The sequence below is a fragment of the Bos indicus genome, chromosome 24 (assembly GCF_029378745.1).
Source record: "Bos indicus isolate NIAB-ARS_2022 breed Sahiwal x Tharparkar chromosome 24, NIAB-ARS_B.indTharparkar_mat_pri_1.0, whole genome shotgun sequence".
Lineage (NCBI taxonomy): Eukaryota > Metazoa > Chordata > Mammalia > Artiodactyla > Bovidae > Bos > Bos indicus.
Genome location: NC_091783.1, coordinates 23,858,411 through 23,884,846, shown reverse-complemented (window position 1 = coordinate 23,884,846; position 26,436 = coordinate 23,858,411). Strand labels below are relative to the sequence as shown.

The 26,436-nt window shown below is 40.4% G+C and overlaps 1 protein-coding gene across 1 annotated transcript in view; it reads left to right on the top strand.

Moving 5' to 3' along the window:
- ASXL3 (ASXL transcriptional regulator 3) overlaps positions 1-26,436 on the top strand; it is a 195,966-nt gene that overhangs the window by 116,529 nt on the left and 53,001 nt on the right. The window contains 1 exon segment of the mRNA XM_070778764.1: positions 3,192-3,355. Coding sequence (XP_070634865.1) covers positions 3,192-3,355 — 164 coding nt within the window.

Genomic DNA, 26,436 nt, shown 5'->3' with positions numbered 1-26,436 from the left:
TTATTGTTAATGAAAAAATCCTTTTTCTGTTCTTGATGGTCATAATTGTTCTTTTCTATTTATGAATATCCATTCTGCTTCTTTACAGTCTTTCTTTTTCAGTTTTTATTCTATAGTTCATTCATTAACTTCTTGATTTGCACACTCAACTCTTGAATTTTCAGTATTTTTTCTTCTCTTAAATATGCACAATTTATCTTTATAACCAATTTAGCTGCTTTTTACAAATTTTGGCATGTCACTTAGAATCTAAATATTTTGTAATTTCCATTACAAAATTTTTTAACTTATGAGTTACTTGTAAGTTTGCTTCCAAGTTTCCAAACATATAATGGGTGTGGGAAGACCAAAGAGTTGCTACATTTCTGTTATTGATATCTAAGTTTACTTCTTTGTGGATAGAGAGATGAGATTTTCTATTATTTTTCAGTATTTGTTGAGACTCACAGGTCTGTTTTGGGTATTTTTTTTAAACTGTTTCTTGAGTGCTGACTAAAAGAAAATGCTTTAGTTCAGTGCTTAAATTCATTGGTTTAAGATTGATTATAGAGTTTTTAAAGTCTTCTTCATTCTTAAGACAAGTTTTTTACCTGTTACCTCAATGTTAGTCACTTAGTCATGTCCAGCTCTTTGTGACCCCATGGACTGTAGCCCAGCAGGCTCCTCTGTCCATGAGATTTCCCAGGAAAGAATCCTGGAGTAGGTAGCCATTCCCTTCTTCAGGAGATTTTCCTGACCCAGGGATTGAACCCAAGTCTCCTGTATTGCAGGCAGCTTCTTCATCATCTGCTATCTGATAAAATATGTCCAGATATCCCATTAGCATTATGGAGTACCAATTTCTATTTTTAATTATCTCAATTTTAAATTTTGAATGTTATGCAGTTTAAATGGATCCAGGCTTAAGGTCATTGTATTTTCCTGGTGAATTCATTTTATACCTAAGGAATTATTTTCTTACCCCAAAAAAGGTTTGTTTTTTTTTTTTTTTTTTTAAAGCTTTATCTTTATCTGATGTTAATATTATAGTTTTGCTTTTCTTGTTGTGTTCAATGTCTTCCTGCTGTTTTGAGTTTTTCTCCTCGTTTTTGGTTTTCTTGATCGTTATTTTAAGTGTATCTCTTGTAAGGCAGCATATAATTGGATTGTGTTACTTTTAAAAACTAATATGAAAATCCACTTGTATATTTTTTTATTGTGTTGGACTTAATTAAATTTTTTTTAATGACTTCGTGTGATTGAGTTTTCTTTCCAGGAATTTATTTGGAAGTTCTAAGTCTTTCATTTTTCCCAGTGACACCTGTAGACTCTACCTATAGAGTTTTAACAAAGTTAAAAACTAGATGGTATCTCTTTTGTTCTCAAACAGTGCCAGAGTTATATAGCATTCTCATTTCAGTCACACTGTATCATCTCTCATGCAATTGTGTACTGTTTTCTTTTTCTTTTTTCCATTTTAATTCATGTTAGTTTTATTTTCCTCTGTTAGTATTTATTTGGAGTTACTCATGTCTATTCATCTTCTGGTTTTTTATTACTTCTGCAACCCACCCATTCTTTCTTTGAGTTAATTTCTTTGTTTGTTAAAAGCATGCACTAGTGATTTTTCAGCATGATTCTCTAAGGGACTATTGTTCAGTTGCTAAGTTGTGTCTGTCTCTTTGTAACCGCATGAATTGCAGTACTCCAGGCTTCCCTATCCTTCACTATCTCCCAAGTTTGCTCAAACTCATGTCCATTGAGAGAGTGATGCCATCCAGCCTTCTCATCCTCTGTTACCCCTTTGTACTCTTGTGCTCAATCTTTCCCAGCATCACGGTCTTTTTGCAGTGAGTTGGCTCTTTGCATCAGGTGGCCAAAGTATTGGAGCTTCAGCTTCAGCATCAGTCCTTCCAATGAATATTCAGGGTTGATTTCCTTTAGGATTGACTGGTTTAATCTCCTTGCAGTCCAAAGGACTCTCAAGAATCTTCTCCAGCACCACAATTTGAAAGCATCAATTCTTCAGCACTCAGCCTTCTTTATGGTCCAGCTCTCACATCTGTACATGACTACAGAAAAGCCATAACTTTGACTATACGGACCTTTGTCAGCAAAGTGATGTCTCTGCTTTTTAATACACTGCCTAGGTCTGTCATAGCTTTTCTTCCAAGAAGAAAAAATCTTTTAATTTTGTGGCTGCAGTCACCATTGGCAGTGATTTTGGAGCCCAAGAAAATAAAATCTGTTACTGTTTCCACTTTTTCTTCATCTATTTCCATGAAGTGATGGGACCAGATGTCACCATGTTAGGTTTTTTTTGAATGCTGAGTTTTAAGCCAGCTTTTTACTCTATTCTTTCACCTTCATCAAGAGGCTCTTTAGTTCCTCTTCTGTTTCTGTCATTAGTGTGGTCTCATCTGCATATCTGAGAGAATTTCCATTTTGGATAGTACTGAAAATATTCTTATATCATTGCTATCATTGCCATTTAGAGGGACATTTTTATTAATTAAATTCTAGATCAAAACTTATTTTCTTTTGTCCCTTTGAAGATATTTCATTGTCATCTGTTATTTATTGGTAATGTGATTCTTGGGTCTTATATTGATCTCTTTGTGGGTAATCTGTTTTTGCTCAAAATAATTTTAAGATATTCTTTTTATTTTTGATATTTTGCGTTTCAACACATCAGATGAAGGAATGAGTATTTATCCTTTTTGTGATTTGGTGTGTTGCTTTTTCTGAGGACTCTTGTCATTTTTTAGTTCTAAAACTTGGAGAGACATTTGCTCTTCAAATATTGCCCCTCTGTGATCTGCTGTGTTTTTTCGTTCTCAAACTCCTATAAATGTGCATCCTGACTACTTAATCTATTCCCTGTATTTTTGCTCTATCCTGCATTTTTGACTCATTTTTAATGCTGCATTCCAGATATCTTTATCAGCTTTATCTAGACCTGGTGCTATGTTGGGTTAAATAAACAGATGGTATTGAGTGAAGTAGACATTATGAAAATTAAAGGCAACTAAGGCAAGATAGAAACGCAAAGAAGCTTTGGAGATTTTCTTCTGAAATGTCACTCTGAAAAGAGACACAATTAAGTACATTATTGAATATATATATACCTTCAGTATACATTTTATGTGTGTGTACAGGTGTATGTTTTCCCAATCTATAGTGAATTCATACCTCTTGCTTATTTATCACAGGACACTTGAAATGGACCAAAGCTGAGGACATTGACATAGAAACCCCGGGATCTATTCTTGTCAACACTAACTTGAGGGCATTAATAAATAAACATACATTTGCTTCCTTACCTCAGCATTTTCAACAGTACCTCCTGCTTTTGCTCCCAGAAGTGGATAGGCAGGTAAGTAGAAGTTTCAGACATTTGATATCAGTTACCAGTTATATCATTATGAAGTGGCAGGTCTGTTATCGAAGATGACTGATACCTGAGTGGATGGTTTTGTAATAGTCTAGTATATTTATGTAACTTATATACTTATTGCTGGCATTGGTGTGTTTGCTTAATCTGCCAAAACAGACTCATTTTTTATTATCACTAGTGAGCCAGTTCAAATGTTAAAATATAGCACATTGCCATAGAGTGGAAACAACAGACCTACCCACATTGGGAAGGAAAAACAAAGAAATCAAAGGTTCCATTATCAAATAAATCTTTGAAGTAGCTGCTCCTTTGCCCTGAGGGAATATTGAAGTGCAGCAATAAAAAGCCAGGGTTTCTAAGAAATTATGTAAATGTTTTCATTCTCAACTCTTTCCAAAAAGCATTTAAAATTTATGTTTGGAGTTGGCTTCTGAAAGTCTATCATCATGAATATGATTGCCTATAAATAATCACGTTTTATCTTTATATTTAGTTGAACTGGAAATGCTTTCAGTGTATTTTTGTATTTTTGAAAAGCTTCTAAAATAAGGAAGTACAAATATAGACTCATAATAGCAGGCATCAATCATCTTCTAAAGCTGTTTGCTTTGAAAAGAAAAAAAATATTTCATCACATAAACTTTTATTAAATTTCACAAAAATTATTAAATGGTAACTAAGGAAACATTTCCTTGCAATTTTCATTTCAATAAGAGTTGACACTGTATGTAGTTCCCAGTTGATGGACATATTATGCATGTGTTTATAAATTTGCATCTCAAAACTAGAGACACATCCATAAATTGATATGGGCAAGGTTGATTCAATATTTCCATATTATTTTGAACAAATATTCTTAGCTTTTTATTTGATTCTCTTTTCTTCTAACTTACCAACTTTTTCATACATACTTAAAATTTGATGAGCTGCTGTTTTCTACCATTCTTTTGTATCTCTTTGGTGGATATTATTGTTCATTTTAGAAAAATACTGTTTTGATTTTTGTGCATTTTTGTTTGAAATTTATTCAGTATTCTGAATATAATAAATATTTGGTGCTTTGGAATAACAGAAATACAGTAAGTGCCTATTACATATTTATTCAATCAGTGATTAAATACACTCAAGTTGGATACAGAAGCTATATTCCTAAATAATGAAAATATGAGTTAGAAACAGGTGAACATAGAGAGAAAAGCACAAAGTAAATTGAACTTTTATATGTAGAAGGGAAAAAAAATCACAGACAAATTCAAGATCCTTGAATTGGGCCTAGAAGTAGAGGCAGAATTTGAATGAAATAGGTGGAGATGTGTTTTATGTGAAAGATTCAAATATACAAAATCAAAAGTGAATTGTGAGCGGAGTCTGGATTATAGGAACAGCAATACCAATGGGTCTGGAATGACAAATTAGAAGTCGATTTTAGAAGATGCTTTGAGTATAAGGCTAAGAAGTCTGAACAGTGTTCTTGCTGTGTTTGCAATGCAAAGCCATTGAGGGCTTTTGAGCAGAGCTGTGTAATAAGATCACTACTTCTTAAGAAAATTATTCTGGCAATACTGAAAAGGGAATGTTAGAGATGGGAAGCATGAAAGTGGAAAGGGTTGTTAGAAAGTCATTTTAGTTGTTCCAGAAGGCAAAGTGAGGGCTTGAATTTGAGGAATAGCATTGAACTTGAAAAGGAATGTGGTTTAGCTGCTAAGTTGTGTCCAACTCTTGCGACCCCATGGACTGTAGCCTGCCTGGCTTCTCTGTCCTTGGGATTCTCCAGGCAAGAGTACTAGAGTGGGTTGCCATTTCCTTCTCCAGGGGATCTTCCAGACCCAGGGATCAAACCCAGGTCTGCTGCATTGCAGGCAGATTCTCTACCAGCTGAGCTACAAGGGAAAAGGAATAGGATGATGCAATCACCATCACCAGTCCCCACTGCCGCCATCATCACTGTCATCCAGGGGCAGCAAGTTTACATTTTGCCAAATAACACTTGAAGCAGGATTTTGGGAGAAGTGGCTGATAATTCCTGGGTTTCAAGTTGGTATGACTGAGCATTGCGTTCAGGTATTTAGAAAAACTTTATTTATTTGGGGGACAGTGAACTTATTAGCTATACAGCTATTCCCTCCACTTCAAGGTATGTGCAGTTTATCTTGTTTACAGTTCTACCTCCTGTTGCTAGAATGAGATTCAGCATATATAAAATACTCACATCTTTTTGCAATGAAGAAATGACAGATTGTCTTAGGATTAGCCAAGTATTTCAGTAACCCAGAAGGCCACTCTGAATAAGTCTAATATTTAAACCAACCTGTAGCAGTTTCTGTTACTCAGTGTTTTCCAGTCACTGTGAGGCATATAAATGAATAAGGCATGATTATCTGTCCTCAAAGAACAGGTGGTTCAGTGGGAAATTATGTATTCAAGAAATATTTACAGAGCGTGTATTATTACTTTGCTAAATACAGAGGCTTCAGGAATAAATCTTGCAGAGGAATAGCAGGTGGAGGAGAAAGACAAGCTTATCCTGAAATATAGCTTCCTGTTTACTAGGAAAGAAGTCTGATAACTGCATAGATCTATGGGAAATTTAGTATAAGACCAGGGAGAGTCACATAAATAGAAGTATAAAGAAAGTCCTCAGAAGGCAGAGAGGGTGAAGAACTTTAATTTGAAAGTAGTACTGAAGAAAATTTTATGATGAAACAGATGCTTAACTTGCACCTTGAAGGTGTTTTGGAAGTAGCATCAAGAGAAAGTGCATTTTACAGAAGGAGAGCTTGTCGTTTACAAAGACCTGCTGTGTGTATGGTAGGATACTGTGCTAAAGGGCAGTGTGGTCTACAACCTGGATCACCTGGTTGCAGAATCAACTCTTTAGCTTTTTCTGAAACCAGGGGGTACTCAAGAGATTTCTCAAATGAGAAGCAGCATACATAAAATAATTTAAGTAAATATTTTAATGCCTGGACCTAGGGCAGGAGAAGAAGATCCAAAGAATAAATAAAGTCAGTCCTTATTTTCTCTTAGAAGCCAGTAGCCCTGTAAATAATGTATTGGACTGGCAGAAAGATAAGACCCAGGGAGACTGGATAAGAGATAAAGACAGTAGTTGAGATAAGAGATTAAGAGTCTGCTTTGATTTATGTCATCTAGTGTTCTGCCTGTGTTTTCCTCTAAGAGTTTTATAGTTTCTTACATTTAGGTCTTTAATCCATTATGAGTTTATCTTTGAGTATGGTGTTAGGCAGTGTTCTGATTTCATTCTTTTACATGTAGCTGTCCGGTTTTCCCAGCACCATTTATTGAAGAGGCTGTCTTTGCCCCATTGTATATTCTTGCCTCCTTTGTCAAAAATAAGGTAATCATAGGTGCATGGGTTTATTTCTGGGCTTTCTACCTTGTTCCATTGGTCTATATTTATGTTTTTGTGCAAGTACCATACTGGCTTAATGACTGTAGCTTTGTAGTATAACCTAAAGTCAGGAAGGTTGATTCCTCCAGCTCCATTCTTCATTTTCAAGACTGGTTTGGCTGTTCGGGGTCTTTTGTGTTTCCATATGAAATTGTGAAATTCATATTTCACAATTTCCATATGGAAGTTTCAATTTTCCATATTTCAAATTCCCATATGAATTGTGGAATTTTTTTGTTCTACTTCTGTGAAAAATACCATTGGTAATTTGATAGGGATCACATTGAATCTGTAGATTGCATTTGGTAGTATATTCATTTTCACTATATTGATTCTTCCCATCCAGGAACACGGAATATTTCTCTATATGTTGTCCTTGATTTCTTTCATTGAAGTGAAAGTGAAAGTGAAGTCGCTCAGTTGTGTCTGACTCTTTTCGACCCCATGGACTGTAGCCAACCAGGCTCCTCCCTCCATGGGATTCTCCAGGCAAGAGTACTGGAGTGGGTTGCCATTTCCTTCTCCAGGGGATCTTCCAGACCCAGGGATCAAACCCGGGTCTCCTGCATTCCAGGCAGACGCTTTAACCTCTGAGCCACCAGGGAAGCCCCCGATTTCTTTCATTAGTGTCTTATAATTTTCTGTGTACAGTTCTTTTGTCTCCTTAGGGATGACATAAATCAAAGCAAGATCGTCTATGATCCACTTCCTAGAGTAACAGAAATAAAAACAAAAGTAAACACGTGGGACCTGATTAAACTTAAAAACTTTTGCACAGCAAAGGAAACTATAAACACAGTGAAAAGACAGCCCTCAGAATGGGAGAAAATAATAACAAATGAAACAACTGACAAAGGATTAATTTCCAAAATATACAAGCAGCTCGTACAACTCAATATCAGAAAAACAAACAACCCAATAAAAAAATGGGAAAAAGACCTAAACAAACATACAGATAGCTAGGAAACACATGAAAAGATGCTCAACATCGCTCCTTATTAGAGAAATTCAAATCAAAACTACAATGAGATATCACCTCACATGGGTCAGAATGGCCATCATCAAAAAGTCTACAAACATTAAATGCTGGAGAGTGTGAAGAAAAGGGAATGCTCTTGCACTGTTGGTAGAAATGTACATTGATACAGCCACTGTAGAAGACAGTATGGAGATTCCTTAAAAAACTAGGAATAAAACCACCATAGGATCCAACAATCCCACTCCTAGGCATATACCCTGAGGAAACCAAAATTGAAAAAGACACATGTATCCCATTGTTCATTGCAGCACTATTTACAACAGCTAGCACATGGAAGCAACCTAGATGTCCATTGACAGATCGATGGATAAAGAAGTTGTGGTACATATACACAATGGAATATTACTCAGCCATAAAAAGGAACACATTTGAGTCAGTTCTAATGAGGTGGATGAACCTGAAACCTTTTATATAGAGTGAAGTAGGTCAGAAAGAAAAAGATATTGTATTCTAATGCATATATAGAATCTGGAAAAATAGTACTGAAGAATTTACTTACAGGGCAGCAGTGGAGAAACAGAAAATAGACTTACAGACATGGGGAGAGGGGAGGAGAGAGGGTGAGATGTATGGAAAAAGTAACATGGAAACTTACATTGCCATACGTAAAACAGATAGCCAATGGGAATTTGCAGTGTGGCTCAGGAAACTCAAACAGGGGCTCTGTATCAACCTAGAGGGGTGGGGTGGGGAGGGAAATTGGAGGGAGGTTCGGAAGGGAGGGGATATATGTACATCTATGGCTGATTGATGTTGAGGTTTTACAAAAAAACAAAATTCTATAAAGCAATTATCCTTCAATAAAAAATAAATTAATTTAAAAAAAGAGAGTTTAAGAGTCTGACCTAAGACATTAGGCCTTGGAGAAGAAATGAAAGGACTGCTCCCTGCATATTTCAACCCTGAAGAGTGGGAGTAAATGACACTGCCTGTGGGATGGGTTTGTAGAAGGTCTGGAGGCAACTGGAGATACTATCTAGGGTTATTTGGGAGGACAGGAAGACTCTGTGGCCCCATCCACATTCGACATTGAGAAATTGAGAACTGTGTCTCTGCTCTGCTGGAGCTGAGCTCAGCCCTCTCTCCCAGCAGCAAGGAACAGGCAACTGAATGCAACAAGCTTCCAAAACTGCTCTATTTCTGTTAAGTTTATAAAAATCCAAAAGGAGGTGAACATCACCATTTTCTAGGCCAGAAGGAGTAGGAAAGGCATGGAGATGTGAATCAGATTACACAGATTTACTTGAGTCAGTGGAAGGTAGTGCAATTATGTGAAATTTCACTTGTATGAAAGCCTGATTTCACATATTTTTACAAAATTTGAAATTCTCAGCTTTCTTGTCTTCTTCTGTTGACTGCCCAGGTTACTGCCCGAGTTCTCCCCTGAAGCAGTCCTACAGGCTCTCCTATTCTGGGCCATGTGAAGCCAAAGTGTAATTCATTATGACACCTTTAAAATAAGGGAGGCTGGGTTCCCCATTTACCATTAAGCCAGCCTTTCTGGTATTTTTTTTTCCATGTTTGTACTTTTCCTTTCTTTTTCTAGAGGGCTGTTTATCTTAGATTACATATTTTACATATTCCTAGTTGTTTTATAACTTTGTCACATCTAGTTTATTTTAATTTTACCTCACACATGTTATGCTGCAATTAACAGAAAACTGAACTCAAACTTACTTAAATATAAAGGGGATTTATTGGCTCAGGTAATTGTAAGATGGAGGTTGGAGTAGGCTTCTAGTTGTTAGTCCAAGGATTCAGTTATCACCGACCAGTTTAACTGTGTTTAAAGAATTCATTTAAAAAATCTTTTCCCTTGTAGTTGGCACTATTCTAAACCTGAATCCCTTTGTGGTAAGATGGCTACCTGAATTTTTAAAAACTGGGTGTTTTTCTGTTGGTTCACATTCTTAGGGAACATATTTGAAGCTGTTTGTGTTTACCTCAGATTGGGACTTGAACCCATATGCTAGGACTCCAACCCAGCCAAAATCCAGGGTGAGACATAAACCCACGTGGTCAGGTCTTGCTGCTGCTGCTAAGTCGCTTCACTCGTGTCCAACTCTGTGCGACGCCATAGACGGCAGCCCACCAGGATCCCCCGTCCCTGGGATTCTCCAGGCAAGAGTACTGGAGTGGGTTGCCATTTCCTTCTCTAGTGTATGAAAGTGAAAAGTGAAAGTGAAGTCGCTCAGTCGTGTCTGACCCTTATCGACCCCATGGACTGCAGCCCACCAGGCTCCTCCATCCATGGGAGTTTCCAGGCAAGAGTACTGGAGTGGGGTGCCATTGTCTTCCAGCCCAAACCCACGGTACTGGTTTCAGGACATAATGGACCTCAGGTTCTTGATGCCTCATCACAGAAAGAATTTAGTGATAGACAAAGGGATAGGTAATACGTGGATTTTTTTCAGATTTAGGGAGAAGCACACTCCACAGAGAGAGTAAGGGCCACTGCAGAGGGTGAGTCTGGAGAGAGTATGAGCCATCACAGAGGGCAGAATCTGGCGGCCTTGAAATGTGCTGTGGTTGGTTTTTATGGGCTGGGTAATTTCATATGCTAATGAGTGGGAGGGTTATTCCAACTATTTTGGGGAAGGGATGGAGATTTCCAGGAATTAGGCCCACTCCGTGGTCTTTTGATAGTGTTTTGGAACTGTCCTGAAGCCTCTGGGTGTGTCATTTAGCTTGCTGATTGAGGATCAAAGTCTAGTCAAAGTCTGCTTGTCTGCCATCTTGGACCCATTTGATTTTAATTGGTTTATGTTGTGTCCTTGGACTGTGTCATTCCTTCAAAAGTTGTGCCCTGCCCCTTTCCTTCCTATTACATATTGATACTTCTAGTATTTCAAAAACAAGACCTAAGAGTCACATGAATGGTACTGTATGGATCACCTGTCCACTTAAACAATGACTCCAGCTGGGGGGAAATGGAATATTCAAATTGGTTTAAAGCAGCCAGGCCTAATCTTGAACTTTAGAGTGCTCATCATCTCCAAAAGTAAAATGGTGCACTGTGAGGAATTCAGGAATACTTTAGAAATTTGGTTTTTAGGAAGTTCTGTTAGAGGCTGTGCAGTGGGGGTTTGAGGGGGACGTCAACTATTGTTGTTCCCTGTAATGGGGTAGGTATGGAGTTTTATTTCTAACATGTTGGGTTGAGATGCTTCTATTACAGGAAATGTCCAGAAATGATTATGTGATCAAGTTTTTTAACTGGAGAAAATGTAATTAATGATTACAATCTACATAGATTATAGTGTCAGCTATGGGATTTGATGATACTGTGAGATATAATCATTCCAGAAAAAGACATATATTTGTGAGGAAGTGCATATTACAAAGGGTGTGGGGGGCAGCCAGGGAATAGATAGAAAATAGCAAATCTGTGAGATCATCAATGAGGAGATTATGTGCGGGCAGCAGTGTCAAATGGACTTTAGGAGGTCACAGGGAGTAAGGGGGACATCTTTCCTTCATTCCTTTAGATCCAACCTCTGCCTCCTTTTCTCTGCTTTGCTCCAGGAGGCTGTCTGTAGAGACTAATGTATATATGGACTACTGCATCAGCAAGAACAATGCCTCTGTCTTCCTTTGTTTTTAATTTTGCTGTTGTTGTTCAGTCGCTAAGTCGTGTCCAATTCTGTGTCACCCTGGGGCTGCAGCATACCAGGCTTCCCTGCCCTTCACCATCTCCAAGAGTCTGCTCAAACTCATGTCCGTTGAGTGAGTGATGCCATCCAATCGTCTCATTCTCTGTTGCCTGCTTTGCTGCTTTCAGTCTTCCCAGCATCAGGGTCTTTTTCCATGAGTGAGTTCTTTGTGTCAGCTGGCCAGATATTGGAGCTTCAGCTTCAGCATCGATCCTTCCAATGAATATTCAGAATTGATTTCATTTAGGATTGACTGGTTTGATCTCCTTGCAGTCCAAGGGACTCTCAAGAATCTTCTCCAGCACCACAATTCAAAAGCATCAATTATTTTGTACTCAGCCTTCTTTATGGTCCTCAGCTCTCACATCCATACATGATTACTGGAAAAACCATGGCTTTGAAATAATAACAAACTATTAGAAGACTTAAAAATATAGTAGAGAAGTTTCAAGCCTCATTATCCATCAGACCCCCTGTCCCTAATATATTACAACTTTAAGCCTGTTTTTGTTTTGTTTTGTTTTGTTTTTCCTGCAAGCAAGGGCATCCTCTTACATAAGCACAGTGTAGCCAATCAAGATCAGAAAACTGGCATTTATGATTCTTACTGTGTAATTCTTAGACTCTATTCACGTTTAGCCACCTGTCCCAGTAATGTCACTTTTAGTAACAAGATCCTTTTAGTATCAAATCTGTCATTGTATTTAGTTGTCATATCTTTTTAGTCTCCTTCATTCTGGAATAGTTCTTCAGTCTTCCCTTGACTTTGTGATTTTGACACTTTTGAAGATTATAAGCCAATGTTAGTTTGTGTGATGTTTCCTAGTGATCAGATTCAGATTTTATCAGGAGGAGGAATATGACAAATGATGATGTGTTCTCCTTGCACCTATGAGCTGGCACAAATTTGATTTCTCCTGATACTGATGTTGATCACTTGAACATTCTATTAAAATGTATCCCCCAAGGCTTCTCCAGGGTAACATTACTTATTTTTTCTTTGTAATTAAATAGTATTTTGTAAGGACTTCCTTTTAATCCTGTTCCTCTTCAGCCTGTCAGTTTTCTACTTACTCCTATCTCTGTGGTTTCTTCATTGTTCCCTAGTTTTTTAGCAGGTTATTATGCTCAGCTGTCCACATTTGGTCACTAGGAGCCTGTTCAAGCTGGTTCCTCTGTCTTCTAAAGTGTCTCCATCACTCTTTGAATATCTCATTACTTTGAAACACATGGAATTGTTCCAGTCTCATCTTATACTTTGCCTGCCCCAGCCCTGGAATGCATCCCTTCTCCAAGGAACCTTAGTTCCCTTTACTGGAAGGTAGTATTTAGAAATCAAGATCTCACTATACCTATGTTCTTTGCTGTTGAGGTATGGCTGCTCCCAGATCTGGGACAGACTTATGAAATATATGCAGGTCTGTATATGCAGGAATGCGTGCATTCATACATGTATGTGCATGTTTGTGTGTGTGACGACCTTCTGTGTCTTGGTGACAAGGCACATCTTACAGGAGAAAGAGTATGAGCCTATTCACAGTCCATAACTGTAAAACAGTTTCCATTTACATTTATTTCTACATGCATCTCTATAGCTTGTAAACTGTGAATTCACACTAATGCTTATAAACTAACCTAATGCCTCCTGGTTTATCCTAGCTTTGTCCCTTTATATAGCTGTCCAACACTAACAGTGTTCTGTTACTCTCAATATTTCTAAATAGTCCTTGAACCTCCTGGAAGTCAGTCAGTCTTCCATCTTGGCCACTTTACCTCCCCATGGGAATGGCCTCCTTGCCAGCCTGAGGCTCTCACTCTCCATGACTGCCCACCTCCCCACCTCCCCTGAACCTTTCCCTTCCTGCTTGACCCCTCCCTCACACTGCTCATTGGGCCCCTTCTGTGAAGGTGGCCCCCAACCTGCTGTGTCTCCTCTCTCCAGGTCTCCCCTCCATACAGTCACTCACCTTACCCCACTGGGCTGCGTGATCCCACTCTGCACCATCATGAGTCCCTCCACAACTTCTCTCAGAGGCCCATGTTAATATATGCTTCTGGCCTGAATCACTCAGGAGGAGGATGAGAAGGCTCCTGGACTCTTAATTGGTTTCAGCTGTTGGGATGCCCCAGCAGGGGAGGAAGCAGAGTGAGACTGAGCCCCTCACCTGCCCTTCATGGACAATAGAGGCCACATCCATTGACCAGCTTCTATCAGAAAGCCTGTGCCACACATCCCTCTCCAAGTTCCAATCACTCCCTTCTCCCCTCACCCTTCAGGTCAAATACTTGCCCGCATCATTCGCTCTGGCTTATTGCACTATCCTCCGTGGTTTGGCTGCATCCTGCCCACATCTTTATAAATAGTCCGTTTAATCTGCTGTCTTTGAAGAATGCTAACTTGAATGAGTCACCTGTGCCTGCTGGGTTCCTGACTGACACACCCTTTGAGGAAGTAGAATGATATGGATGGAAAGCCAATTCTAGTGGTTTGGGGAAGGATATATGGTCCATTCATTCAACCAACGTTTATGTAACCTGTGCGTGCATGCTAAGTCGCTTCAGTTGTGTCCAGTTCTTTGTGACCCTGTGGACTGTAGCCCACCAGGCTCCTCTGTCCCTGGGATTCTCTAGGCAAGAGTACTGGAGTGGGTTGCCATGCTGTCCTCCAGGGAATCTTTCTGACCCTGGCATCAAACCCGCATCTCTATGTCTCCTGCATTGGCAGGTAGTTCTTTACTACTAGTGCTGCCTGGGAAAGCATTGATGATACAGATGTTAATACTTACAGTTCATATCCTGAGAGAAGTAATGGTTAGAGAAGAGAGAGAGAAAAGCCTGTAGGTGAGAACAATGCTGTGGTGGTAGCATATGCATTGTGCTAAGGGGACATTTGCTGCGCTTAGTCATTCAGTCATGTCTGACTCTTTGAGGCCCCATGGACTGTAGCCCACCAGGCTCTTCTGCCCATGGGGATTCTCCAGGCAAGAATATTGGAGTGGGTTGACATGCCCTCCTCAACGGGCTTTTCCCAACCCGGGGATTGAACCCAGGTCTCCTGCATTGCAGGTGGATTCTTTACCCCTGAGCCATCGGGAAGCCCAAGAATACTGGAAGTGGGTAACCTATCCCTTCTCCAGGGAACCATCCCAACACAGAAATCGAATGGGAGTCTCCTGCATTGCAAGTGGATTCTTTACCAGCTAAGCTACCAGTGAAGTCCCAAGGGAACATAGAGGAGGTGGTTATATCCTGTCTGTGGGAGTTAGAGAAGAGTTCAAGAGAAGGTATTGCTGAACAAGGTCAAAAATGATGGAGGAAGTTTCCCAGGTTAAGAAGTAAGGCGGGCATTCCTAGCAAAGGAAACCATGCTTACCAGTAATAATACTGATTGCCTGCAGTGCCAGGCCTCCCACAGAGATGGTTACTAGTCCTGACAGCAGTTCTCGAAGAGTCTGTGTTCCTGTCTTATATACCTGGAAACTGAGGATAAGGAAAGAAAAGGTCTTACCCAGCCTCTTCCAAATAAAAACATGGACACCAGAATATGAACACAGATTTGTCCACCCCCAAGGTGATGTTCTCCTACATCATGCTCCCTTGCGGCCAGGACAGACAGAGAAGCATATGGTGTCTGTCCACACGTAATTTGAGACAGCTGAGGGGAGAAAGTTGAGGCTAGAAAGGTAGGTGGAGTGAGCTTTTAAAAAAGGCCTCATAGGTCAGTAAGCAATGTAAAACATACCAAGATTGTACATTTGGAGCGTGCTGTTGTTAGATTTGTGTTACAGAGAAAGCTCTATTGGAGGAGCGAAGCACAGTAGAGGGGAGATCCCGTGCTCTCCATCAGGGTACCACGTAGCCACTGTCTTCCCTCCTGTGCCTGATGCCTCAGCCTTTTGTTGTCCCTCAGCTCTGCCAGAAATGCTTTCCCAGCATCGTTTGGTAAGGCCACCTCATTCTCCACCAAGTCTCAACATCAGCTCCTCACAAGGGCTTTTCTTCTCTCTCCTCCCATCTAAAGTACTATCTCTGGTTGTTTTCTAAGTTTTCTGTGTTTCCTTTCCTGCACTTTAAAGTCTGTGACTAACTTGTTTACGTATTTGTTCTTTTGTCTTTCCCCATGGAAATTAACAGCCCCAGGGCAAAGTGGCTCTATTTCTCCTCCTCACTGTGCCTGGTCTGGAGTGCTGCTGCTGCTGCTGCTAAGTCGCTTCAGTCGTGTCTGACTCTGTGCGACCCCATAGATGGCAGCCCACCAGGCTCCCCCGTCCCTGGGATTCTCCAGGCAAGAACACTGGAGTGGGTTGCCATTTCCTTCTCCAATGCATAAAAGCGAAAAGTGAAAGTGACGTCACTCAGTCCTGTCCGACTCTTCACGACCCCATGGACTGCAGCCTACTAGGCTCCTCCATCCATGGGATTTTCCAGGCCTGGAGTGAGTGCTCAGTAAATGTTTTCTGAACGAATGAATGACTATAGCCTGGGAAGCCACTTAAAAGGCTAGTTTAACATGTCTGATAAATAAGAATTTTAGCCAAAGCCACTGTATTGTAGAATGGAAAGGAGGGGCCTTATTCAGAAGACAGTGTATTAGTTTGCTAGGGCTGCTGTTAACAAAATACCAGAGACTAGGTGACTTAAAAATAGCAATTTGTTTTCTCCCAGTTCTGGAGGCTGCAAGTCCAAGATCAAGGTGCTGGCATTCTTAGAGTCTCCCTGGGCCTCTCTGCTCTTTTGGCTTGTAGATAGCTTCCTTTTATATGTGCCTTGACTTATCCTTTTCTTTGCATAGCATCCCCCAATCTGTGATGTCACTTTCTCTTCTTATAAAGACATCCCTCATTCTGCATTAGGGCCCCACCAGTATGACCTGATTTAACCCTCATTACCTCTTTGAAGGGGGCTTCCCAGGTGGCACTAGTGGTAAAGAACCTGCCTGCCAATGCAGGAGAGATAAGAGACATGGGTTCAATCCCTGGGTTGGGAAGATCCCCTGGAGGAGGGCATGGCCACCCACTCCAGTATTCTTGCCTGGAGAACCCCATGGACAGAGGAGCCAGGAGATCTACAGTCCATAGCGTTGCAAAGAGTCAGACACGACTGAAGCCACTTAGCACACATGCATTTACCTTTCTGAAGGCCCTGTCTCCAAGTATATGGTTAGGGCTTCAATTAGGGCTTCAACCTATGAATTCAGGAGGTGGGGGGGCCTTCTGCCCAATACAGACATTAGAAATAAAATCATCATGACTTGGTAATTGGATTTGAGGGAGAAGGAGAAATAGAACATTCCTTTTAGGTACTATTTATTGTGCAGTTGAGAATAGCAAAGTATTGCTGTATTTTTAAAGCTGGGGTGGACTTAAACATGATTTTGTCCTAAAAATTGAGGCAGTTCACAGAAGAAATTGAAGATAGAAGAGTGAGGATTTGATTTATGGCCCCAAGTCTTAGAATAGATGGAAAGGGATAGACTTCTTGTTGAAGAAGCTGGTTTAAGGGGAAAAAAGAGAGAGCTAATTTCTGAGCTCAGAGAGAAGATGATCATGAAGTATGGAGTGAAGAAATAACTGAAAGTAAAGGGTACAGTGCTTCCCTGGTGGCTCAGATGGTAAAGAATCTGCCTGCAATGCAGGAGACCCGAGTTCTGTTCCTGGATCAAGAAGATTCCGCCAGAGGGGAATGAATGGCTACCCACTCCAGTACTTTTGCCTGGAGAATTCCATGGACAGAGGAGCCTGGTGGCCTACAGTCCATAGGGTTGCCAGAGAGTTGAACGTGACTGTGAGACTGTATGGTGTAAATTGAGTGGTTTTCAGCTGGGTGGTGGTTTGTCTACTGAGAAACTAGAGGATTCGGGATTTCTTGAGAGTTAAAGAGCTTTGGTTAAAAGACGCTTACTCCTTGGAAGGAAAGTTATGACCAACCTAGATAGCATATTCAAAAGCAGAGACATTACTTTGCCAACAAAGGTCCGTCTAGTCAAGGCTATGGTTTTTCCTGTGGTCATGTATGGATGTGAGAGCTGAACGCTGAAGAATTGATGCTTTTAAACTGTGGTGTTGGAGAAGACTCTTGAGAGTCCCTTGGCCTGCAAGGAGACCCAACCAGTCCATTCTGAAGGAGATCAGCCCTGGGATTTCTTTGGAAGGAATGATGCTAAAGCTGAAACTCCAGTACTTTGACTACCTCATGCGAAGAGTTGACTCATTGGAAAAGACTCTGATGCTGGGAGAGATTGGGGGCAGGAGGAGAAGGGGACGACAGAGGACGAGATGGCTGGATGGCATCACTGACTCGATGGACGTGAGTCTGGGTGAACTCCGGGAGTTGGTGATGGATAGGGAGGCCTGGCGTGCTGCAATTCATGGGGTCGTGAAGAGTCGGACACGACTGAGCGACTGAACTGACTGACTGAAAGAGCTTTGGAAAGCAGCTGGATGGATCGTCCTGTGAATTCATCCTGGAGAAAAGTGCTTGCTGACCAACATGGGGGCCCTATTTGAGTGTAGATGGTGGCAGACATCCTTGGTCGACTTCTGTGTTTTCCACTCAACACTGCTAGATAGTGGTCCGTTTAGCTTGGAGCCAGCAGTTGAGTTTTGCCAGAGCTGTTGAAGATTTAAAAAGGAGCTGAAAGATTTTAGCAGACTTGTGAGATGCTTGTTGGGGCAACTGATTATGGAGTCCAGGCTCCATAGGGAGAATAGTTAGGTCAGGGGGGCTGGTGTGGGTGGAGGTCTCAGGGAAAGGATAATGTGGGTTAAAGGTTAAGAAAGACATGTTGTTGAAAGAACAGTCTCAGAATAACACACTTTCAGTATAATCCGGTTTGGGAAAACACAGGAGTCAACTGTCATCTCCTTGGCCACAGCATTTTGGTTCAGAGATAAACACAAAGAAAGAAATGGGGCTTCCCTGGTGGCTCAGTGGTGGGGAATCCACTTGCTAACGCAAGAGCCGTGGTTTAGTCCCTGGTCCGGGAGGACCCCACAGCCCGCGGAGCAGCTAAGCCTGTGCGCCACAGCTGTGGAGGCTGTGCTCTGGAACCTGCAATACTGAAGCCCCCGCGCCCTGGAGCCTGTGCTCCACAAGAGAAGTCACTGCAATGAGAAGCCCGCACACCACAACTGGAGAGTAAGCCTTGCTTGCTGCAGCTAGAGAAAAGCCCGCACAGCAACGGAGATCCAGCACAGCCAAAAATAAGTAAATAAAATTGCAAAAAAAAAAAAAAAGAAAGAGGAAAGAAGGGGCGGGCCAGGGCAGCACTGTTTAGTGCCGGGGAACAGGTAGAACTGTAGCTAGCTAGTTCTTGTTCAGTCCCCATGCTGGCTTATTAAATTCAGTGCTTGGGTTTATTTCAGACATGGCTTTTTTGCTTAGCTCTCTGCAAGATGTGCTTGGAGAATTTTTAGAACCTTCTTGATTGTACATAACAGATCCCTTCTTTCTTTAAGAAGGGATTTATAAAGTACAAATTCTTTAAGAATTTGTACTTTATAAATGACATCCACGTAGGGCACTTCTATGACCTTTTTAAAATATATGGCAGCTGGTAGAATAAATGTCAACTAAAGTGGAGTCGTATTTAGGTTTTTATTACACTTTCAGATTGAACATCACTGATGAATAGATGGTTGTCATTTCTGTCATCTGTATCATTTTTAAGTGATGCTCATCTTTGCCTCCATTCTGTGGCATCAGGCTATCAGACTATCTCTCCAAATACTTACAGGACTTTCCCCCAGCTGCTTCTAAATAAATTATGCCTATTATTTTTTTTGTCCAAATGGTAATTGCAGTATTTCAATCCATTCTTACCTAACTCCCCATTTGGTTCTGTGTACTTATGTCTATTGAATGATGGGCCACTGAAGGATATGTACTATGTAGGCTCTTTAAAACCCGATCTAGCTTTGTGCTCTTCAGGCTTTTGAACTCGCTGGCAATAATGCACATAATTTTAACTGTGGAGAATGTCATTAAACCAAAATGGAACATTTACACAGTCCCTTTTGCAGAGAATTTTGGACTGGGAAAATGAATGCGTGTGTCAGATATTTTACAGCATTCGAGAATGTGATTTATTGATTTCTGATGGCTCTGTTGGCATCAGTGTATATATTTAAAGAAGTCACGCAGCCTTTATAAATGCAAATGGGAAAGGGCTTTCCATCTTTTTCCTTCATGGGAATAGCTCATACATTTGCAATAACTCAGGCTCCTCTTAGAGATTGCTCTATGTACTGTATATATTGATTTTAAAATTATACTGTTATTTTATTCTACAAATAGCATATATAATGAAATGTCAATTTGCCTAACAGATTATAAAAATTTGAACATATTAAAGATATTAAAGAAATACTCATATCTTAAGCCTTGAGGTAAAAGTGCGTACTTGAGATGTAATTATTTTAATGGAACTGACACTTTGGCTTTTTCCCTGCTCCTGAAAGGATATCTTAAGGTACTTAGGAAATCCAATATTCCTTCTCTCCTGACTCACTTACTGGTGATTGTAAATCATACACAGTCAGAGAGATCCATGCAGACCATGCCTGCATATTTCTATTCTGGCCGTTTGAGCTTTATGCTCATGGAGGGAAGTGATTTCATCTCGATATTATTCATTTCTTAGCTAACTGGATAGTTAACATCAATTTCTGTTTATCAGGATCTGCTTCAGTGTGTATCAAATAATGTTTAAAGTGGATTGAGTTACAGATGTACAAGTAATTGCATGTAATAGGCAATCCAACAAATGGAGCCTCCTTCCATCCTGTGTGTGAGATGATTAATTGAAGAGCACAAACTCATTTAACCTGGACAACGTCCCATTCTGTGTGTTAAACCACTTCTTTTCTCCTTTATATTCGATTCTAAGTGGCCGCCCTCAAGGCATGAGGGGGTATCCTTGGCCCTGTATGATCAATGGCCTCTGGCATATCAGATTGATAAATATTTAATATTGTCATCTGATATTTTCATAATTACCTTTTTTATATAAATTATTGAATAATGCATGTATGCTCAATTCCTAACTACCAGCTTATACAGGAATGGAGAACGAGGAACTTGAATAACTTGTCTTATCATACAAAGAACTAGATTTGAGAAAGAGAGTCATGCACATGGCAGGTTACATATTAGTGCCTCTGCTTTTAATAAGGGGTATTGTAATGCCAAGGTCACTGTGGACGAGTAGGAAAGGTGTCATACAGTGACTTACTCTTAAATTAGGCTCAAGAGAAGAAGAGAACAGATTTCACCTTTAGAACTCACAGCAGTTATTAAGCCCTAATCAAAAAATAAAATTGCCTGAGAAAATATTTTCATTATATTTGTCAAATTTATTAAAGATCACTGTAAGGGAGTAAAGAATCAATTATAAGCAGGATGGGAACGGTCTAATTATGTTTGAGCTTCTGGATTAAGCTGGCAGTATAAGTCTGCATTTTAATTTACTTCCTGCTTCTAAAATTCCCATTAAAAGGGGACTGGCTTTTACCCATCATTATATTTCTTTACCAGTCCTGGAACCTGGATGAAGAATGCCATCCAGATTCCAGAAACTGTGAGAAGTTTCTGCTGGAGACAATGAAGATGAGACTAGATGGAGTCACATATGTGCGTGCTGCCGTGTCCGACTGTTAGTGAGCCCATGGACTGTGACCTGCCAGGCTCTTCTGTCCATGGGATTTCCCAGGCAAGATACTAGAGCGAAGTGCCATTTCCTGTTCCAGGGGACATTCCCAACCTAAGGACCTAACCTGCTTCTCTTGCCCCTCCTGCATTGGCAGTTGGATTCTTTACCACTACACCACCTGGAAAACCCATATGGAGGTCAGAGGTGACCAGAATGAAAATGACTGCCTGCAGCAGAGAACTGGTATGGGGTTTGACTGAAAGAGACTGTAGATTTACCTTAGATGGAACTGGGCTGTGTTGTCAGGGCCAGAAGCAAGCGTGGAGCCTTTGGGAGGAGGAGCAAATCTCTACCTGGCTTCTCTTCTCTGGAAATTCCTCTAGGATTTAATCTTTCAACTGTGGACATTCCCACTGAAGAACATATTTCCAGTTCATGCTTGCCTAAGGGGTTAGCTGGCTTTCTGGGTCCCAACGACTGGCTGTTTTGCCAGCTAAAGGGAGGCCTAGACTCAGTGATGTATCCTTAAACATGTGGTTAATAGATTCTTTTTAAAGCATCAATTGTTACTCCCCATAAGTACAAACCTTTACTTGAGGAACCATCAGTAGGGTGAGCATGCACTTTTTCCTCATCCCTTATCTGGATCTGAAAGACTTGAACAAGGTGCAGTTGAGTTTCTGAAAAGACTATCTCAATATCCAGTAATGATCTAACACCTACAGACCTCTCTGTCTTAGGATGAAGAGAGAGCTCAATAAGGTGACCAGTGTGACAATTCAGAGAACAAGGCCTTCTGTGTCATACAGAAACAGGAGAAAAATGATTTCAGCAGTATCAATTAGCAAGCTAAAGATGATTCAGAAGAAATTAGTTATATTTACAAATATTAATTGAATTTTAACGGTGAGCTATGTGTAGGGTGCTAGTCATGGGGGATACCCAGTTACATGAGATTGCCCTGTATCTGCCTTCACTGAGTTTATAGTCTGGTAGGAGAAACGAAAATTGGAGGGAATGTATAGGAAGCCACTGGGAATATATTTTTGAAGAAGAGAGAGGAAGCTTATGAGCAGGCAGAGAAGTGAGCTTGGTGTAGTTATGGCATCTGTTCTGGACCAGCACTATAGTAAGTGCTGCATTAAGTTTGACATCTTACATGGGTATAGTTGATGGTCCCCTGCCACAATTTCAGTAGTGCCATCAAGATCACTAAACACAGATCGCCGTAACAAATGTAATAATAGTAATAAAAAGTTGAAGTATTATGAGAATTCCCCAAATATAAGCCAGGGAAGCAAAGTGAGCAAATACTGTCAGAAAAATGGCTCTGATAGACTGCTACTGCATGGTTGCCACAAACCTTCCCTTTGCAGAAACAGAGTATCTGATGAGTGGAGAAACACAACAAAATGAGATATGCCTGTATCTGTAAACAGCTTGATATTGGAACCCTAACATATTTTAAGCCAAATCAGAAGTGTTCAGTCTGTGGCAGATTCTTCCCCGTGACTGAGGTCTGTGTTTTTGCAATCTCTTGGTGAGAACAGACTTTGTGAGTAGTTCTTGCCAAGCCCCTGATTATTTTGTCCAAGGAGAACTCTATATTTTCTCTCTGAGGTGCTCTGGTTCTCTTCTTTGGTTCTCTGATTCTCTTCATGTGAACTGTAACTGCCTTGGTCTCCTCTGATAGCTCAGCTTCAGTGTCTTGTTAGCCCATCCTCAGTGGGTGGATCGTTGGTACCATTCACTGGGGGTAAGTAAAACTGGAAGAAAATCATGTTTTTGGTTTTGGACATGTTGCATCTGAGGGGCCTTTGAGAAGTCTGGAGGGAAATTTTGAATTTAAAAATTGGCTCTGTCGGTTTGAAGGTTAGAGTTCTAAGCTGCTGCTGCTGCTAAGTCGCTTCAGTCGTGTCCGACTCGGTGCGACCCCATAGACGGAAGCCCACTAGGCTCCTCTGTCCCTGGGATTCTCCAGGCAAGAATACTGGAGTGGGTTGCCATTTCCTTCTCCAATGCATGAAAGTGAAAAGTGAAAGTGAAGTCGCTCAGTTGTGCCTGACTCTTAGCGACCCCATGAACTGGAGCCTACCAGCCTCCTCCGTCCATGGGATTCTCCAGGCAAGAGAACTGGAGTGGGGTGCCATTGCCTTCTCTGAGAGTTCTAAGCAGAAGGTATATAAAAAAAAAAATTGGGAACCACCAACCTATAGATGTTAAGGCCATGGATATGAATGACATGTACTAAAGGGTAGAATGAGAAGAGGGCTAAGGCTTAGGCTTAAGATTTCCATGTCTTCATGGCTGAGTAAGAAATTAAGCTTGCAAATAAAACTGAAAATAATAGCCAATGAAGTGACATAGAGGAAAACCAAGTGTTTGTATCACTGAAATCGAGAGTAAATATTTAAGGAGTGAGTGAATTATATTAACATAAGTATCGAAGAGATGATGATGGATAGATCCCCATCGGACTTCACATATGTATTTCACTGGTGATCCTCACAAGAACAATTTTGAAGGAATAGTAGGAAGGAAAAACCGCTGGGGAGTGGCTTTGAAAGAGAATGAAAGGAGAGAATTTGGAGAGACTGCTTCGTTTTTCCATTCCTATAAGTCTTAGAATTTCTTGTGTGAATCTCTGTGCTAAGTCACCTCAGTCATGTCCGACTCTTTGCAGCCCTTTGGACTGTTGCCTGCCAGGATCCTGTGTCCATGGGATTCTCCAGACAAGAGTACTGGAGTGGATTGCCATTCCCACCTCCAGGGGATCTTCCCAACCCAGGGATCGAACCCACATTTCTTACATCCCCTGCATTGGCAGGTGGGTTCTTTACCACCAGCACCACCTGGAAAGCCCTAGAATTTCTTAGATCTTAGAATTTCCTGTTGAAAGATTTTAAGATCTTAGAATTTCTTACTGAGTACCTTGAGGCCATTGTTCTCTTAAAAATTGCTATTGTAAATGGAGTCTTTTCTCCTGTAACAGAATTGTTGTGTATGTGAAAACTATTTTTTTTCCCTTAGCCATCTTACTCAATTTTTTATGTATTTTAATTGTTTTTCATTTTGTACTCTTGAATTTTTCAGATAATCATATCATGAACAATGATAATTGTAATTCCTTTTTTCTCATCAGTGTACTTTTTAGACGCAGTTCCTTTATTTGATAGGGAAGAAAGCCAGATTGGAAGAGGGTAAGGATTAAATTGAAAAAAGGAAGGGAAAAAATAGAGACAGGCATGTATCATTTAAGAAATTTGTTTTGATGTATAAATAGTCATAAGGTTAACTGGAACAGCATAACTTAAGGAGAGAGGTGAGACTGTGTCTGAAATTTTTTCATCTGTGGGAGGATTGAATGGAAGTTGAAATAGTCACTGAAGAGTGAGAAAGTGAGTTCATTGAAAGCAGCAGAATAGACAAGCTTGAGAGAGATGTGTCCCAGAGTTGAAGACTGCCTTATCAAACCTGTCTGCTTAGATTTTTCTAAAATATACCAGCTGTACTGGCTATAGAATAGCAAGGGCTTTCTACCATAGATTGGGCTTTTGTCATATGGGTGTATCCAGAAGATGAGAAGGGCAAAATCATCTGAACATGATGAGCCAGAAAATGTAAAGTTGACAACAAGGGGGATGATGAAAGAACAGTGGACTCAGTTCAGTTCAGTTCACTCACTCAGTCATGTCCGACTCTTTGTGACTCCATGAACCACAGCACGCCAGGCCTCCCTGTCCATCACCAACTCCTGGAGTTTACCCAAACTCATGTCCATTGAGTTGGTGATGCCATCTAATCATCTCATTCTCTGGCGTCCCCTTCTTCTCCTGCTTTCAGTCTTTCCTAACATCAGGGTCTTTTCAAATGAGTCAGCTCTTACCATCAGGTGGCCAAAATATTGGAGTTTCAGCTTCAACATCAGTCCTTCCAATGAACACCCAGGACTGATCTCCTTTAGGATGGACTGGTTGAATCTCCTTGCAGTCCAAGGGACCCTCAAGAGTCTTCTCCAACACCACAGTTCAAAAGCATCAGTTCTTCTGTGCTCAGCTTTCTTTATAGTCCAACTTTCACATCCATACATGACTACTGGAAAGACCATAGCCTTGACTAGATGGACCTTTGTTGACAAAGTAATGTCTCTGCTTTTTAATATGCTGTCTAGGTTGGTCATAACTTTCCTTCCAAGGAGTAAGTGTCTTTTAATTTCATGGCTGCAGTCACCATCTGCAATGATTTTGGAGCCCCCCAAAATAAAGTCTGACACTGTTTCCACTGTTTCCCCATCTATTTCCCATGAAGTGATGGGACCAGATGCCATGATCTTAGTTTTCTGAATGTTGAGCTTTAAGCCAACTTTTTCACTCTCCTCTTTCACTTTCATCAAGAGGCTTTTGAGTTCCTCTTCACTTTCTGCCATAAGGGTGGTGTCATCTGCATATCTGAGGTTATTGATATTTCTCCCGGCAATCTTGATTCCAGCTTGTGTTTCTTCCAGCCCAGCTTTTCTCATGATGTACTCTGCATAGAAGTTAAATAAGCAGAGTGGCAATATACAGCCTTGACGTACTCCTTTTCCTATTTGGAACCAGTCTGTTGTTCCATGTCCAGTTCTAACTGTTGCTTCCTGACCTGCATACAGGTTTCTCAAGAGGCAGATCAGGTGGTCTGGTATTCCCATCTCTTTCAGAATTTTCCACAGTTTATTGTGATCCACACAGTCAAAGGCTTTGGCATAGTCAATAAAGCAGAAATAGATGTTTTTCTGGAACTCTCTTGCTTTTTTGATGGTGGTGCAACAATGGACTGGGTGCAGGTAAAGAGGTATAAGTCCAGGAATGGTCCTTGTAGGAGTATGTCAACAAGTTTGCAAGAGGAAGCTGGGTCAGCATAATATATGATTAAGTGCTGTTGTGATAGAGCAATATTGTGCTATTGCTCTTGTTCTATCTATTGTGATAGAATTTGGGAGGATTTTTGTGGTTTTCTCCAAATGCCCATAGTGTTTTTTAAGCTACCCTTAGCTCTATAGAAAATTTGATTTTTTCAAGTCTAGCTTAAGAATATATTGCCTATGTCAATATTATACTAATATACTCCAAATTAGTCTAGTCTTTTAATATTAAAATTTTTTTTCCTTTAGATTTTTAAAAATGTAAGTCCTGCAGTTTTTTTTCCAAGGTTTTTTTTAATCTGTTCTGGGACCCTGAATTTCCAAATGAATTTAGGATCAGCCTGTCAAATTCTGTAACGAAGCCAGTTGTAATTTTGATAGGAATTGTCAAATCTGTAGATCACTTT